Source organism: Natrix helvetica (genome assembly GCF_964273705.1).
Source record: "Natrix helvetica genome assembly, chromosome: 2".
NCBI classification, from domain to species: Eukaryota; Metazoa; Chordata; class Lepidosauria; order Squamata; family Natricidae; genus Natrix; species Natrix helvetica.
The window spans coordinates 122,474,973-122,494,126 of record NC_138552.1 but is presented as its reverse complement, the minus strand read 5'-3'; the positions used below and the strand labels follow the sequence as shown (position 1 = coordinate 122,494,126).

Sequence of the window (19,154 nt, the reverse complement as noted above, 5' to 3'; positions counted from 1 at the left end):
CCGCATGCCACCTGTGGCACGCGTGCCATAGGTTCGCCATCACTGCCCTAAAACATTACTATTTTTATTTTGAACAGTTGTCTGTATCAATAATAATATTATTTCACTAGTTTAAACACATCTTAATATTAATAAACTTACAGATTATGATGGTTTTTTTATTTGTTATGTTACACAGTCATTCTACAACTTCTGCACAACTTCTGCTCTTTCAGCACAGTCTACACGTAGTCATCAATGTCTGTGTTCCTTTCTCAGTATTTCCTTTTTATTCTTGTCAGTTTTTGTTTCATATAATAGGGCTGTCCTTCTAATTTCAGTAGGTAAAAGTGCCTTTGGCTTTGTTTCCTCTTTAATTTATATCCTTGGAATACTGTTTTTTTCTAATCCTTAGTCAAGACTGTGTGTTTGTGATGGACTGTTTGACATTCTCTCACGGTTGGTTTTGTCATTCTCTACATCTTTCAGTCTTGGAAAATTCAACTTACCTTTCTTGGAGACGGGAGAGGCAGGTTGAAAATTCACAACCACTATGACAACTATGGGCCCAGGTGATCATGGCTTAACATTTAATAAAACAAGAATGCCCTCTTCTTAGGTCCCATCATACTGCCCTATTTGATTATGCCTAGAATATGCCTACGATACTAGATTATATAGGATTGGCTGAAACTATGGAAGACAGAAGGTCTCTCAAATAACCAGGCTCTATGCTATGGAAGATTTTATAAGCAATAATCAGTACCTTGTATCCAGAAGCCTATAGATAACCAGGGCAGCTCATGAAACAGAGGCATTATATGGTCATACTGTGGCATGTCCATAATTGCTCATAATGCTACTTTCTGAATTGCTTATCTTAAAAGACAGCACCTTACAGAACCTTCAAGGCAGGTAGTACAACCTCTTCTCCCAACTAAACAGACACTGCTTCAGGGACCAAGCTACACATCACATTCCTTCCCCCTGCCCCCCACCTCAGGTGGCCTTCACCAACCAGTAAGGTGAGGGATTTAATAAGTAGGTAGTGAGGTTAATTAGTTTAATGAATATCACCAAACATAGTTAAGAGGTTCAAGTCTATACCATGGCAATCAAGTAGAAAAGCAAGCTTATCTCTCACTTTTATTGTATCCGGATAACCATTCAGCAAGGTTATTTAAAGTGACTTAATTTATATTAAGAATGAGATGAAACAGGCTTAGACTTAATTCTACCAAACTGAATGGCTTTAGATTTGAAAGCTGACTGAATCCAACTATTATTGACTGTGGACAGAGTAACACTGCAAATGGAATTGTCTGCAACTTGAGGGTCCTTTTGGACTTACAATTCCTGCTTAAATAGCAGGGAAAGATTCAAAGGCTTATGCACAATTACATATTGTCAGCTGTGTGTGACCTTTCCTAGATCAAAAAGCCTCACTCAATCAAGCCACTCATTCTTTTGTCATCTCATCAGCAGATTATTTCAATGTGCTGTTCATGGGGCTGTCTTGAAGATTATCCAGAACTTCAGCTTGTGCATCATTCAGCAGTAATTATGGTGCCCCCATGTTCCCCCATGTAACATCACTACTGTGGGAGCTTCATTGGCTTTTGAATGCAACTCAAGATACTACACCTTGAAAATCCTACATGGCTCAGATCCTATATATTTCCATGACTGCCTTCTCCAAATTGAATCTGCCTATCCGATAAGGTCTTATTAAAGGTCTCATCACCATCTTCAGGATTAAGATTATGTAATGCCTTTATATAAGTTACGTAAGATGTGACTTCATTTAGAATATTGTTTCTTATCATTACATCTCCAAAAGTTTACTATAGGCCAGGGTCATTTTAAATAGAGCTTTAAGTGTGATTCATATTATATTCTTAGATACAGACTACAGTAATTAACTTGAAAAACAGCTTCAGCATTGTACTCTTGACCTCATCTGTATGAAATGAAATGGATGATAAACTTGAGATCCCAAATCTGCATGAAACCCTTATAGACTTTTGGTTGTTGTTGTCTGGGACTCCCATATGACCTAATGACTCATATGGGCAGCAAGGTTACCTTCATTTCGAAATACAGTACATGAAAACTTTAGTGCAAACAGAGTAAGCTTATTTTAGCTTAAAAAATAATACCCTCTAAAAGAGCATAAAATTGAGGGGAAACAATGCAAAATCCAAGCCTTCCCCACTTTGCATTCTTGCCATGCCCAGCGTGATTTTTACTTTCTCAAAAAATGTCCATGGCTTTCAGGGTTACCCACCACCCCAGGACAGAAGGTATTTTGAAATGTAAATCTTTCTATTAATCCACTGGAGTGGTTTACCAAGGCTGTTTTTAGAGAGGATAGGATGAACTTCTTTGGTATGTACAGGAAAAGTCACCTGTGTAACAAATGGACTACAACAAGTGGGCAAAATAGTCTGTGCACTATATCAGTGCACAGCTAAAAGCCATCAAAATTTTGAGCCATACTCAATTATTGAATAGTTCAGTAAACTACTATGGATGTACTGCAACAGTTTTCAGTATATTAGAAAAACCGGGAAGGAAAAAGGCAATTGTCAAATGAAATATGTCAAATTATGAACGCATTGCTGTTCTGCCAAAATAAACATTTGTGCATTATTATACAGCTCATAATTTCCTGTAATTATCATTAAAAATAAGTCATATTTCAGGAATATTGTAATAGCATACTGTACATAAGGAATGGATATAGTAAAATTTAATTATCATGAATTAATGCTTTCATAATAACTGAGTGCCTCTTTGTTGCATTTTGTAGATGTCATTGCTACTATATTGCATTTTTGTCTTTTTATAAACAGTCCTTCCTTACAGTTTGAAGCTGCTTGGGCCTTGACTAACATAGCATCAGGCACTTCTTTACAGACTCAAGCTGTTGTACAGTCTAGTAAGTGTTTTAAATATTTAATATTCAAATGATATACCTTTTAACAATATAATAAGAATATATAATTTCCTCTTTGTGTAAATATGTGGCACGTACTTTATATAACCCTCACATGCCATACTGTATAATCTGTATATATGTAAGTTATCTGAGAGGAGTTTCTGGTTCTGGAGTTTTGGACTGAACCATCTCTATTTTTGATCCATCTTGGTTAGTTAAGGCCTCCTAGGAGATGCCGTTTATTGGGTCCATGCAATCATTTATACATCTTTGAGGAATGGGATCCTGCTGCCTGTTTTAAACAATTTCAGACCTGTTTATGTTAAAGAGCTCTATCATCTATAAAAACTTGCCTATATCTTTATACCTTAATTATTGTGTTTCTTTATCTTTGCTCCCATAATGTTTAGATTTGATTGGGAAAATGAATCCTATTCCCAACCATGGCAATAGTCACAATGATAGCTAGACAGCCTCCTTATTTGAGGCCATTCCTCAATTAAGGCATATCTCTGATGCTAAGGTTGACGATGCCTTGCAGAAATGTTGATTATGAATGATTTATCTACTATTACCCTAACCAAGAAAATGTAAATAAATGTTCATACAACCTTGAAATTAGCTCATGGGTAAGGTGAAACTGAAATATTTTAAATTCACAATTCCCATCCTCTGAATCTATGGCAGAAAATGAAAGAATGTATAGTGAGTCAAAAATTATTGTTCCAAGAAGATTGCAAATGTTTATATTATCTTTCAGTCCATTTCAAGGAGAGGATTTTGGGAACTATCCTCTATAAATAAATACATTCTTTTTTCCAAAGCATAATCTTTTTGTGTTGTAGAGCAAACAGTTATTTCTGGATGGTTAAAGTAGCTTATATCTTACTATAAAAATCATTTTCCTTCTGAAATAGCATGGAATCTAATTCCCAGTTAACATTAGATGAATTTCAACTATTACTTTTGTGTTATTTTTGTTTCTGTTGAGTACCAAAATGCAGTATGTGTCTTGAAGATCACATTTCACTGAAGCATCCCTCTATTACAGATGCAGTACCTCTCTTCTTAAGATTGCTCCATTCACCGCATCAAAATGTTTGTGAACAAGCTGTTTGGGCCCTTGGGAATATTATTGGTAAGTAATAATATTTTTAAAAATAAATTCAAAGGCTTTAAACTCTAATCTTACACATTGGCATTACCTGATGAGACTATGTTTCTCCAAGTTTTATTTTTTGTTTTTTACTACTGCATCAGAAAAAAAACATATTTGGAGAATTTAGCTGAACTTGTCATAAATAAATGCAAAATTGTGCAATTAGATTTTTGCTGAACAGGTTCTAATGGAGAAACATAGAATCTGTGTCATAGAACATCACCATACATGTCACTGCATACATTCCAAGAATTTGCCATTATGAATATAATTTTTCTTTTCATTTTCACTTCTGTAGGTGATGGTCCTCAGTGTAGAGATTATGTCATATCACTGGGAGTTGTCAAACCGCTTCTATCCTTCATCAACCCCTCCATTCCCATCACTTTTCTCCGGAACGTCACATGGGTCATTGTAAATCTCTGCAGGAATAAGGATCCCCCACCACCTATGGAGACAGTTCAGGAGGTAAATAAAGAACTACCACTGTACTTTTGCAGTTCAGCTGCACTGCAAATCACCTTTCCCATAATATATGATACATTGTCTTAAGGTCTATTCATTTGAGCATTGTTTCAATATCTAGTTATTCATTAGGTTTGTTTTCTATTTTATTTAATTGTGATTTCCAAGTCTAATTTTGTTAGTGAAGGAAATACTCACTGTTAGGGCATATTCTTAAATAAATCCAAATCCAATATTCAGGGAAATCTCTGAAATACTGCAATTACTTGAGGAAATTTTCAAGCTTTGAATTCAGATCTGCCTGGACCTAAGATAGAAGTGAGAAAACTGCCTCTAAAAATTGAATCCATTGCCGTGTAGTCTTACTTGAGAAATGTCCTTAACCGCACTAAGAAAATAACCTCACTAGCTTGGCTTTTGGAGATTATATAGGTAGTCCTTGACCAGTGGTGGGTTCCGGATCGCGTTGCAACCGGTACAGTTGCAACGGGCCCCGGCGGCCTCCATGTGAATATGCGTGGCGCGTGCGCACATGCTGCAGTGGGTGCATGTGTCTTACCTTCCAGCGATGCCTCCGCGGCGCTCCAGCTGCTCACCGGAGCATTGCGCAGGCACTGTACACGCCATGCGCGAAAGCGCCAAAGGCTTTAAAGACAGGTAAGGAGTGCGGGCAGGCGGGTGGGCCCTCCGGAGCACCATACCGGAATGGTACCCGGTGCTCTGGGTAGGCTCCGGTACGCCTGTACCGGGGCATACTGCCTGCAATCCACCACTGTCCCCGACTTATGACCACAATAGAACCAAAATTAGCAAGATACTTGTTAGGTGAGTTTTACCCCATTTTACAACGTTTATTGTCACAGGGGTTAAATAAAGTTGGTAACACAGTTGTTAAGTGACTCTGGCTCCCCCATTGACTTTGCTTGTCAGAAGATCACACAGAAAAAGCGATCACATAACCCATGACACCGCAGCTATCATAAATACATGCCAGTTGCCAAGCAACTGAATTTTGGTCACATGACCAAGAGGATGCTGAAAAGGTGGTAAGTGTGAAAAATGGTCATAAGTCTTTTTTTCCACTATTATTGTAACTTCAAATGATCACTAAACAAATGGGTGTAGGTCAAGAACTATGAAAGGTGTATTGTATTTTTTCTTTCCAAAAATTAATGGCCTTTGGTAATCCGTTTTTCTCAACAGATTTTACCAGCCTTGTGTGTTCTAATATACCATACAGATATAAATGTAAGTAAATCCTAAAGGAATATTCTTTCTCCTCTAGACTACTATTCATTAAGCCAATAGCTGTATTATTTACATTTTGCCTAACTGCTGCTTTAAAAAATTACTTGCCAAATATGTTTACTTTTACATAAATATTACACTTACCTGAAAATCAGTTGCATTCTACAGGGCTGCATGTGATTTTATTTATGGGTTAATTTTCTGTTGCTGATGATCTATAAGTGGTTCTTACACGATAGAAGCTATGATGCAGTCAAATGACTTGTACATAAAATATCATGCTATACTGATTCCTTCTGTGGGTGATGCTGCTGTTTTGTATTGCTTTTGTTTGGCTTATATACAATATTTATATGTCAGAAATTCAGCTTGTACTCGTGTTTGGATTACTGAGTTGGTGCAGTTTGGTTTCATGCAAAAGTAAGGATTACAATTATAACAATTAGGAAAAATAAATATAGTGAATGAGTTAAACATTTTCTCTTTTCTTGATTTCTTTTACATATTATAGTAATGTAGTATATTAGTAGTATAGTAATATTGCTATCACTTCAAATGTTTTGGGGTATTTCGGGTAGAATTTATAATATTCCTTGATGAGTAGAAGAAACAGCAAAGAAAATCATAGAAAGCAATTTAGAGAACACATATACAATCTGAATCAGATTTTCTATGCACAAGAGTTTCACATTTATTACAAAAGTTAATTGCCATCTTACATTAATATAACCTGTCCTCCTTGCACAGATTCTTGTGGACACTGTTTGGGCTTTGTCCTATCTCACAGATGGTGGGAATGAACAAATACAGATGGTGATAGATTCAGGTGTAGTACCATTTTTAGTCCCCTTGCTGAGCCATCAGGAGGTAAAAGTTCAGGTAAGTTTTGAGTATTGTACAATGTGATATGGTATTACAAAATGTATTATTATATCAGTGACAAAAATTCAGACATCTTTGTTGGGTAGGATCTCTGTTTATTTGTATGTCAACTCCACTTATTTAAAGGCAAATATATTAAATAAACATTAAGGAGTGTTTTGAATTTACTTCCTCAATAAACATGCTTCATTTCAAATGAAACAAAATGTTAAAAAGTTATGATATTTATGTAGTTACTTACCAAGCATATCTACATTATATTAAAGTAACCAAAATATCTTTACAATCCCCCAGGCATGTCACAACGTTTGAGTACCCCTAATGTTTGGAAATTGAAAGTTGAAAAATTTGACATGCCCTAAATATGTTCTTGATTCAAGCTCAACTTCTGCTGTCTATTAGACACATCCATGCAGTGTTTCATGGTAATAATCTGACAGTATTTGCCACTGTCTTCTTTCAGGATAGTTTTTTAATTTCCTGGTAAGCATTATTGATCTGGGATGACCTGGTGGTTTCTCATCCCAGTGCTAATCAGGCTTAACCCTTAACCCTTAGTTTCTGAGCCCAAATCAAGGTCAGCCAGGTGCTGAGAAAGTATTTAACGCTGATTTACATCTACTATATTTTAACTTAACAGGTCAATGTATGTTTATTAAAGTTATACTCCATCTTTTAGACAAATACTTTCCTTAAGGCATAGGTGTTTTCTGATTGCATATTACATATTTTATGGAATGTGTTGATACAAAACTGAGCAATTGTATGCTGGTTCCAAATGAAAGAAGGGGAATATTCAAAGTTATGTCCATAAAAGCTTGTTAGTAAATTACTATAGCCATTCCTTATCTAGTAACTATCTCAACTAGCAACCATTCACAAATATGATGGTAATAAACAATTAAAAAATCATTTGGGACCAATTTATACATTTACAACACATTTTTGTGCTGGTAACTGTGTGCTGGTAAATTTTGTGTGCTGGTGTTAGCATAGCTGGTGTAGGTATGTGAGAAAATTTTATCTGAATGAATTTATCTACTCCTTTGTTCGTGTAGATTATTCTAGGATTCAAAAAAGTAGTAGTAGTTTCATAAACTCTACCTCAAGTGCTTTCTGTAACTCCCATCAGCTTCAAAAATGTTTCAGATTCTTGTATAAATGGTAAACTTTCAGAGGCTCTCATAGTCTGATCAAGAATACAGAAATAGCAGAACAGAGAGCTTGCCAGATCCATAAGAAGCACAAAAGTTGCAATTTCTGAACAAAAGAAGCGCAATGGCATTTTAGTGTTATGTTTATGCTAAGGCAAAACAATCACTTGAGTACCATGAAGTTTGTAGACTACACAAATTAACTGAAATATTACATCCATTTGTTGATTTATTCCAGATTTTTAAAAATACATATGAAGCACATATGCTATTAATTAGTTAAGATTTTAATAGGGTTTTTGAAATTGGAAAAAGAAATTAGCAGATAACCAATCTCTTTAGGCTTAGAAAGAAATTACAATAGACATCCCAAAATGGCTGCCATTAAAGTTGACAAAATGTGTACAATGGACTGAATTTACACTGTTATTCCTCGACTTACAACAGTTCATTTAGTGACTGTTCAAAGTTACAACGGCACTAAAATATGACTTATGACCATTTTTCACACTTATGACCATTTTGTTATATTGTACTATATTAATTTATTTGATTCTTTTTGTTAGTTTTATTGTTTTAAATATGGTTTTATATTCTGTAAGCTGCCTTGAGTCGCCTTGGGCGAATAGGTGGCAATATAAATTCTAATAATAATAATAAATTATTTATTCATTCATTTTATTATTAACCTTTTTAAATGTTCAGTTGACTGAGTTTCATGTTTAATGAATATGATGATGATGATGATGATGATGATGATGATGATGATGATGATGATGATAATCATCATATATTTTAAGAAAATACTTGGTCGATACCTAAGGATGCTGGCAGGAATCTCTATCAACCATCAGTGCCAGTTAATAATATTTTGATACATTTTTAAATGTTCAGTTGATTAAGTTTCATGTTTATTGAATAAAGTATATAAGAATAATATTGTGGGCTCAATTGTGGTCGTAACTCGAGGACTACCTGTACAAAGTTCCTTTGTTAGTTCTCTGAATTTTTACCAGAATAGCTTCTTTATTCTAAACATGCATTTCTAAAACGTCTAAGAATTATAATTTATTGGGCAAAAATATAAATACAAACATGCATTTCTTAGTGGTAGCATACTAAAGTAATTTGAACTTTATCTAGTTCATTTTTGTTTGTTACTCTTTAAATTATATTGCTGGGTGTCTTTCACCATTTTTTCTACCTGCGCTGAGTCAATAATTGTAGCGTCCATGTAAATAGTTGTCACAATTCAGTAAGATGCCTGTATGTGGACATAGAATGTTTTAAAATTACATACTACATCCTTCATTATAAAGCCTAGGGCTAGACATTTTAATAGCATATTTCTTGAGTAATCTTTCCTTGTATTGATTTGGCATTGAACATATGATTTGAATTTGGCATTGATTGTGATTACTAACAAATCTGAAACTAACATTTAAAAAAGAGAGGGGCAGTTCTCATATGTACATAGAGCCAGTCAATGTTTTTTGTCTGTGAGCTTGAGGAAGGGCATGTATATTTGAATATCTCTGTAGTTCAGTATGTGTTCAAACTGTATGTCTGTAGCATATTTGAACTAGCTCTACGAATGAAATAGAGACCCTTAAAAGTACAGAGAATGTTAATTGTATCATTTCTTAAATTAAAGACTGCAGCACTAAGAGCAGTTGGCAATATAGTAACTGGTACTGATGAACAGACACAAGTTGTTCTCAACTGTGATGTCCTCTCCCATTTCCCAAATCTTTTGACACATCCTAAAGAGAAGATAAATAAGGTGAGTGCTGAAATTATTTTGTTAATCTTGTTTCATTTTTTAAAAAATTAACAGGGAATGATTTCTTTTCCTAATGCTAAAAGAAGTGCAAAGATTTCACACCTAGTGTAATCCAATATTGTGCTTCTAGTCAATTTTTATCTTTGATTAATGGAAAGGGAAAAAGTGGTATGTACTGTGTAAAAAATGTGTAAGGATTGTATTTTATCTTTACCTTGAGAAAGACAAGTACTATTTATATATTCACAAATTATAAGTTTGGTCTTCATTGTTAACATCTACCATATTTTAAGGAATATAAGACGCACCTTTTTACCCCCAAAAGAGGGTGAAAATCTGGGTGCGTCTTATACTACGAATGTAGGCCCGCCCACCTGGTCCATGTGTCTTTCTCCTCACTGAAGAGAGGAAGCGAGCCAACTGCCGCTCCTTGGGCCAAGCTCGACGTGGTCGCTGGTCAGAGGAAAGGGGGGGAGAACAAAGTGCGGAGATATGTTTAGTCCTGCCCTGCCGTGGGGAGGGGTAGATAAAAGTAGATTTGAGATCGATAAAAGCCTTACCCTTTAGGATGATCGAGCCCCCACACATCGCATTTTTGCCCTCCCTGGCCCCCAGAAGCACTTTGCAAGCCTCCCAAACTCTCTGCATGCCTCAGTTTTCATAGGGTTTGGGAGGCCTGCAGAGTGCTCCTTTTTTTAAAAATTTACCTATTCAAAATCTTGATGTGTCTTATATTCTGTTGTGTCTTATACTCCAAAAAATACAGTAATAAGAGGGGTTTTATTTACTGGATCCAAACGATTAATACCTCTTTTTAAGAGGAAAGTCCTAATAATCTTAAAGAAACCATCATACATTCACTCTTTAAAATGTTCTTTGGAGTGTAGGTAGTGTCTCAGCTAATTATGAATATCTTTTTAGTAAGATGGTAGGGCAGGTGTTTCCTGAACCAGGATTATTTTTAGACCTATTTCAATTTTCCTTTAGTATGAAATTCTCTTGGTCCTCCTAAGAAAAAGAAGCAGAACTACTCCAGCTATCAGTGGCTTTTAATGCCTTTCTTCACTGTAGTCCTTCTTCATGGTAGCTTTATAAGAGAGATACAGTTGGTTCACCTGTATTGGTATGAGAAATTCCACACAGTAACTAAGAAATTTCAGTTGTCTCTTTTAAAGTCCTAGAAGACATTATCTTAAGTTTTTATAATTAGGTAGTATACAGTGAGGCAAAAAGATGCAACACAGAGAATATTGCTGAAATATTTTGTATTTCATTTTTTCCTAATTCACAGTAAAATAAAATTAAAGCTAAGAAACACCATATATCTGAGATGGAAGTTCCAAAGATCAGCCTATGACACACTTGGTCCATCTAAGTTAGCTTCAAGTATTTTAAGCAACTTTTGTTTTCATTGTAGGAAGCTGTTTGGTTCCTATCCAATATTACTGCAGGAAATCAGCAACAGGTTCAAGCTGTAATTGATGCTGGACTTATCCCTATGATAATTCACCAATTGGCTAAGGTCAGTCAAATACCAGATTTCCCTATCTTTATGCTTTATTAAGGTAACATAAGATATGTTGCTAATTCAAATCATTTTTATATTGTTTAGGGTGACTTTGGCACTCAGAAAGAAGCTGCCTGGGCAATCAGTAATTTAACGATAAGTGGTAGAAAAGATCAGGTTTGTGTATCTTATGAAATTCATACAGAATTTTTAGAATGATTTATATCTAATACCACAAATAATTGTAAGTATCTTTTGCATTGCTCAGGTTGAATATCTTGTACAACAGAATGTAATCCCACCGTTCTGTAACTTGCTGTCAGTGAAAGATTCTCAAGTAGTGCAAGTGGTTCTGGATGGCCTAAAAAATATTCTAATAATGGCTGGTGATGAGGCAAGCACAATAGCAGAAATTATAGAAGAATGTGGAGGTAAGGTTTCATTTGGTAAGATGGACTTTGACCCCACCTCCATCTGTCATAATTGACTTATTGTGATATTTAATTGATATTGTTAAGATTCTAGATACAATTGTTACTGTAAAAAGTAGATCCTCGTCTATTTGTTCTGTTCCACCTCTCAATTTAGAATACAGCATCAATCTTGGTGATGATTGGACTAGTATCTCACCTTTTCTGCAAGACTCCTGGATAGACAATTTATGAGAAAGTACTGTATGTGGAAACATGATATGGAAATTTTGGCTTATCTTGGTAAGCTAGGTAGCCCTCAGAGACTCCTGTTCAGAGCCTACAATATCCCAGAGGAGCCAATGCCAAGAGTCTGCATTTAAAAGTGATCCTTTCAAAGTTGCTGTGTTTTGTGCAGAGTATAACCTTGTCATGATTGTATCTCTATACTATTAAAAATGTCAGTGTCATGACTTTAACTGAGCAAAAAGGTGCATCATAGGGCAACAATTTTTGGACCAAGGTATGTTAGATGAGCTAACTTACAGAATGTGTCCAAAATCCAGGACTCGGGACTCCCAAGGGAATGAAAGTTGTGGCTACCCCAGTGCTACTGGCTGCTGCTGCACTGCTGCTGTGGTCACATAACCTTCATTTTCAGCATAGTATGATAATTTTCCATTTTTAGACTTTCTGTAAAATTTCACAAGTTTTGCATATTTTTACAGTTTAAAAAAATCTTACTCCCTCCTCGACTCTGCAACAGCCACTTAGCCTGTCTGCAGGAAAAGAAGGGAGGAAGTTCTCCATGACCTGTGCTGCTCCCCAGCCTATGTAGCCTTTCCAAACTATGTAGCACCTTTTGCACAACATCACACACTCTCCCTGATCAGCACCCCCATATAGTACCTCCTGTACACTCCCATGCATCCTGGGCCCCTAATGGGGTGCACTATGTTGGAGATGGTTGCTTGGCGGAAACACCCCCCTTCCCCGCAATCGCTCTTGGCTTTTAGTTAATTGTTGGTAGCTTTTATATTTATGATTTTTTTGGCCCTGTAAGCCACCCAACGTCATGTTGGATAGTGAGATTGGCAGCAAATACATTTAATAAAGAATGAAGAATGAAGAGGACAGAAGGGAAAAGGTAGTTCCCAGCCAGCTTCCCACAAGGAAACTCAATGGGGAAGTCAGCAGGAAATCAGAGTTCACACTCACTTTCTTGCCCACCTGTGATCATTCTGTTTCTCTGTTTAGGAAAGGAAATATCTCTGAAACAATTAACAGGTCATGGGTTGTCTAATAATCAAGGTTAAAATGTTACAGAGTTGGACTTGAAGAAATACATGGGTTATTGAAGCACACACACATATTTGTACTGATTCAGTGAGCCCTAAAGAAAACTATGCCAGTCTGAAATATTTTCTCGAATTCCATTCCTGCTTTGAACTCAGATTGCTCCTATCTGACCATTGCCTTGGCTATGACTTTTCTCCTCCTCCATAAAAGTTATGCTCAACAATCCCATTACTCCATATTTCTACTGCTTTTTAAAATTGATTTTATTCATTTGAGGGGTAATCCTAAACACACTTAGTTCAGGGTCAGCCCAGGTTGAATTTTACTACTGTGTAAATACATGTATAATTGTGAATCGATGAAATTACTGAATGCTTAAATCTCAGCATAATTCCTTATATTAGCCATATCAGTAGAGCCAAATTACCTCAATTTCATGATAAACTCTCCATAGAGTATTTTTAAGTCTTCATAGAAATTGAGATATGCTGGCTACACTCACCTACAGCTTCAGTTTTTGAAGCAACCATGGCAAAAAAGTGGCTATTTTAAAAACTTGAAGAGGCGCTTCATACCCACTGCCTTTCAAAAGTATCTGAAGTGTATATATGTGGGTCAAAATAACAAAAGCAATGTCATGCCATGAGCCATACTCATTTGTACAAGTATTAAAAGGCTGCTTACATGCATACACAAAAGGGTTGGTGCCTGCAGTGTAACCAAAGAATTTCATCATTTGACCAAAGCAGCAAGATACTATGAATACCTATATTTGCATATATATTTGAGCTGTCTTAGTCCCTATGCCAAAACCAGTGGATTAAAAATAGTAATTTGTAAAGCAAATTATATTTTCATTTTCTTTTCTAGGTTTAGAAAAAATAGAAGCACTGCAACAACATGAGAATGAAGACATTTATAAACTAGCATTTGAGATAATAGATCAGTATTTTTCTGGTGATGATGTAAGTACCCGAGACATTTCAGAATATTATAAAATTGTATGATTATTAAAAGGTATTATAAAAAGTTTCGCATAATATTCTATGCCAAAATCAAGTCCTTTTATTCCCATTGAGGAGACATTAACTTTCCATACACTGCATCTAGGGCTGAGCTAGGGTACTCAGTCAGTCAGTGCACAAGTAATCTGGCCACCTAACAAAAGCAAAATTTATGGCTGAGAACTGCAAATCCTAGCCATTGTGAGATGGCTGCTACTTGCCAATCAGATCTCTGTCCTCCTTGTGTTTTTCAAGAGCAGCCTTTAAAATGCCTTAATGATACTGTGAAACAGGTAGATCAACTTGGATATGCGCAGAGAGTTGCTGGAAGACTTCTTTCCTACTGGTTGGTGTATGCCTTTTACTAGAGGATAGTTCTTGTCTTTATAGCACCTTAGCCTTCTTGCTAGTTTTATAAGGTAAAGGTAATGGTTCCCTTGCACATATATGCTAGTCATTCCCGGCTCTAGGAGGCGGTGCTCATCTCTGTTTCAAAGCGGGAAGAGTCAGTGCTGTCTGAAGACATCTCCGTGGTCATGTGGCCAGCATGACTAAATGCCAAAGGCGCACAGAATACTGTTACAGCATTCCGTGTTAGTTTATAGGACAACAATATTTTCAATAGAAAATAGGGTTGTTGTTTTTTAATGAAAGTTGTTTTGCCTTTTTTATTTCTCACTTTATCCTCTTATTCCATACATCTCACAGAATTACTTATTTAACATAAGGGAAAACTGCCATTGTAGCTTTTCAAAAGCTATGGGGACATTTCAACACTTAATACGTTTGAAGAGATAGATTGTGACTTTAATGCCCAGATCTGAGTGAAGTTGGACTTGATGTTAGATGAGCAAGTTTTCCTACTTGTATAATGAAGATTACAATTACTCCAGACTATACTTTCTTTGCAGATTGATGAGGACCCCAGCCTCATTCCTGAAGCAACACAAGGAGGTACTTACAATTTTGATCCAACGGCTAATCTTCAAACAAAAGAATTTAATTTTTAAGCTCATGACAATGCAGCTTGACTACCCTGCATCGGTAAAATACACAACCAGATATCTACCATTGGAAAAACAGGCTCCAAGCACATGCCCCTTTGTCTGATGCTTCTAAAAGCAAGTTGTATATCAGTCATTTTGCAGTTGCCAAAAGTACCTGTCACATGGACTGTAAATGCATATGCATGATCTCGTACACTGTTCAATTTTTTTAACAGTCTCTGCTACCTTTCCCCTGATTTTTTTTTCCTTTTCCCATGAGGCCACAAGCTGATAACTGCAGTTTACAGTTTCAAGAATACCTTTTTGTGGGGGCACATTGGCTTCCCATACAAGAATAGCTTTCTATGGAAATAGCGTGCTATGGATCAAGACTCTTTAGTATGATTTTGGAAGACTTCTGAGAGGCCCAGTCTATTTTAATTTTTTTGAGCCTCAACTGTTGTCCTCTACAAACATATTTTCATATATTTAATGTGGAAGATAAATAAAGGAAAAGCAAGTCAAATTATTTTCATTGGTGATACTGACATTTAAAAAAAAACTTCTTAAAAACTTGGTAATTAATTGGTTTAAAACAGACTACATAAATCAGTAATTGTGTTTATTACTGCCTTAGAAGCTTGGGCTTGAAGAATGAACATTGTTATTTGGACTAATAAAAAGGTGACATTATTCCTAATTTCTAAGAACAGCAAGCTGTACTTGACCACTCTCCAGCCTGTGTGTTCCTGCTTTTTTAAAAAAAAATAATAATGAAATGCTGTGCATGGTATTTTACCTGAGCTACCACCTATTATGGACTTGAACTTTTGTTTTAAGCTGAAAGCAAGAGTCCAGCATTAAAGTAACAAAGCTATTCCAAATCAGCATTGGTTGATAAGAATCTTGCTTTCATCTTTCAGTAGTCAATATATTTTGGGTTTAAATTTATAACTGAATAATGTTGATTTATATTGGTTTAAACTGTGGAGCTTTCATGTTTACTGTAATTTAGTCTTAAACTATTTTTTTACTTACCAGTGCTTACGATGATGTGGTTGGCAACAAACTAGCAACTATTTTAGAAGCACCATAATAGCTTCTTTTTGGAGTATTGGAAGAGTTATAGAAAAAATAGTCTATAAACTTACTCATATAGTTAAAATACATACTAGTTGTGTGAGGCTTTGTGGAAGCTGCTATTATTCAGCATAAGCATAAATGTACAGCTCACAATGAAGACATTTGCTTGAGCTGGTAACTTGGGAGTAATGGGGAAATTATCCATCCTGGCTCTAAAGAGGATTTAGGATTGCTATGGGTAAACATGAAATTTAAACTGTGTAAGCTATCAGACAAACTGATATTGTTGCTGTTGTTCACTGGATGTACTTTGCTCCCAATGCCTTGATGTGAAGGGATACAAAACGTAAAAGTAATGTAGTTATTGGATGTGGGTTGTATTTACTGTGATGAAGATACAGACAGATGCTATGAAGAAAGCTTTGTTGATCAGCTGTTTTTCCACAATTAAGCAAGACATTGCAGGTGTTCATTCTTTTACTATATCTGCCAAGGTAGAGCCACTTTAAAGAGTGATCTTGTATGCAAAGAATACAAGTATGTGTTTTAAAGTGCAAGATTTTTACTTGCTAGATAATCTGTTTTAATACAGTGTTTTGGCCTCTATTTATAGATTTTATAAATTTTAAAATCAATTTCTCTTTAAGGTGGCTCAGACTTTTCAACTCCTGTGCACATAAAATTGAGTTGAAGTTCATTGTGCCTTTTTTCTTTACCCAGACATTAAATTAATTTGGTAACTGTATCCTATTAACATTATAGTCTAAAATCCTGAAATTGTGCTGTTTTTGCTGAAAACTAAGTAAAAAGAAAATCAAAATTAGATTTTGTCAATTTTGGGGATTTCAAAACAGATATGCAGTTAATAATGTGAACAAATATCTTTGTAAACATATCCTCTATGCCTATATTCTTGTCTTAGATACTTCACTCAAAATAAGACTGATGATTTTTCACTACTGTGAATAATGATTTATTTCTTGCACTCAGTGCATCAACTTATAGATAAACATAGGAAAATCAATTTAGAACAGTAACTTGCCTTTCTCTCAGTTCATTATCACCTTATCAGCTCTTGATAGAGATTCAACCATTTTGTATTTTTCAAAAAGGGATAAAGGCTTGGATTTAAGTATCCTGCTGCACAAGAGCAGAAGTTACTTGAAACTGTGTTGAGAGAATTGCTGTTTTTATTTTCACTTGCTCTTTCCCCACTCCTTCCATCTACAGTCCGCATAAAGTAGTCCTGGAGGCACCGGAGACCCTCCAGAGCTGCTTTTGATAGGAGATGTCGATAGTGGGAATGGGCAATACGATCTCTAACCCCATATGTGAGTTTCTTCCATTTATGCCATGGAATGGGGTGTTTATATTCAAGCTAAAATATATTGCTGCACTTTTAAGTTTTCAGAAGTGTTAAAATTGCATTGTGTTTTTTTTAACTCTCAGTTAACAGTAAATTGTTCCTTCAACAGAGGCATCTAAATGTGTTCTTAATTTTGTATATTGGCTTAGGTTTTATAACCAATAAAAAGCTGCTGCTATCAAATATTATAAATATGGAAGATCTTATTTTGAAAACAGTGAAAATTCATCACTGTTTAGTCTGTTGAAGGGTTCCATTTCTTTGACAATGTAGTATTTGAGTTAGAAGATGCATTCAATGAACTGATATGATCTTTTTTTTAAAAAAAATAGTAATTGAAGTGAGCATTAGTTTTGAATGTTAATCACAAAAAAAGTTTCATATTTGATCCAGATCTTTGCTCAGTGCCTTCTTAAGATTATGAGTCCATTGATGGAAACAAAATATTATGTGATTATGTTTATTTAGATGCATTATAAATTACTTAAGCCTCAGAGTGATTTTAGAAAGACAATAGCAGATACTTTTTCTTAACTTTTTTTCCTATATTGTTTTCATTTTGCCCTACATTTTTATAAGTAATGGTAAGATTTAAATTTAACTAATTTAAAGGAGTTGTCTTGGGCTGCATGTAAAATATATAACATAGACCAAGGTATATAAATAACAACTTTACTATACAGATAATCCTCGACTTATAACAATTGAACCCAAAATTTATGTTGATAATGAAACAATTGTTAACTGAGTTTTGCTCTATTTTACGACCTTTCTTGTCACAGTTATTAAGTGAATCACTGCAGTTATTAGGTTAGTAACATTGTTAAGTGAATCTGCCTTCCCCATTGACTTTGATTGTCAGATGGTTGCAAAAGGTGATAAATCATAACGGGACACTGCAATCTTCATAAATATGAACCAATTGCCAAGTATCTGCATTCTGATCACAGGGCCATGGGGATGCTGCAACTCTCATAAGTGTGAAAAAATGGTTATAAATCACTCTTTTCAGTGCTGTTGTAACTTTGGTCACTAAATGAACTCTTGTAAGTTGAGGACTATCTACACATACATACACAGTATGTATGTATGTATGTATATTGTGGGGCCACATTACTAGCCATGGCCACAACCGACCTGTGGGCTGGACATGCGCCCCCTAGGCCAGTGGCCCCCAATTCTTTGGGCACCAGGGGCCAGTTCCGTGGAGAGAGATTTTTCCGCGGACTGGAGGGGGCATGGTTTCACATGCTGCCTGCATCCCGTGAATGGAGCTTTGCTTGTTTGTGTGGCCCGGTTTCTGACATGCCGCAGCCCAATGCTGATCAATGGACTGGGGCTTGGGGACCCCTGTTCTAGGCGGTTTTATCTCACATAAAACATACAATAAAATTAAGCCCTAATTTTAAAAATGTGCTAATTAAAACAACCATTATCTTACAGATAAATATGAAACCAATTGTCAGAAAGCTCAAATACACATCAGAGTACATGCTTTGCCCACTTTGCTAAAATTCAAGTTGAATTGTTGGTTTCATGTGCCAGATAGAAAGTACAGTAGGGTCTTAGGACTGCAATGCATAAATGTTTATGCCATAATAATCTTTGTATTTCTAAAAAAAAATCTGCTTTAGTTTCCTGCATGCATGACACTTATAAAACAAAGGGTAATTCTGGAACACGTTAAACAAAGAAATGGCAGAACAATTATTTCACTAAATCTGAATCTCATGGTCTAAATTCCAACCTCCAGAGAGCCTCCAATTGACCCAAAGCATTAGGAAATAATAAAAGGCTTGCTGCAATACTTTGCCTGTTGTGTTCATTCCAAGGCCCAAATGGTGGTTGCCATAGGATCTTTTTTATTTTTACTCCTCAAATGCATTAT

The 19,154-nt window shown here is 35.6% G+C and overlaps 1 protein-coding gene across 1 annotated transcript in view; it reads left to right on the top strand.

Moving 5' to 3' along the window:
* Positions 1-15,346, top strand: part of KPNA3 (karyopherin subunit alpha 3) — a 42,882-nt gene extending 27,536 nt beyond the window's left edge. The window contains exons 7-17 of the mRNA XM_081941568.1: positions 2,835-2,920; positions 3,972-4,058; positions 4,378-4,547; positions 5,748-5,792; positions 6,540-6,671; positions 9,483-9,611; positions 11,029-11,133; positions 11,224-11,295; positions 11,387-11,549; positions 13,698-13,792; positions 14,743-15,346. Coding sequence (XP_081797694.1) covers positions 2,835-2,920; positions 3,972-4,058; positions 4,378-4,547; positions 5,748-5,792; positions 6,540-6,671; positions 9,483-9,611; positions 11,029-11,133; positions 11,224-11,295; positions 11,387-11,549; positions 13,698-13,792; positions 14,743-14,841 — 1,183 coding nt within the window. The 3' untranslated portion in view covers positions 14,842-15,346. The remainder of the gene's footprint in view (positions 1-2,834; positions 2,921-3,971; positions 4,059-4,377; positions 4,548-5,747; positions 5,793-6,539; positions 6,672-9,482; positions 9,612-11,028; positions 11,134-11,223; positions 11,296-11,386; positions 11,550-13,697; positions 13,793-14,742) is intronic.
* Positions 15,347-19,154: the final 3,808 nt, after the last annotated feature.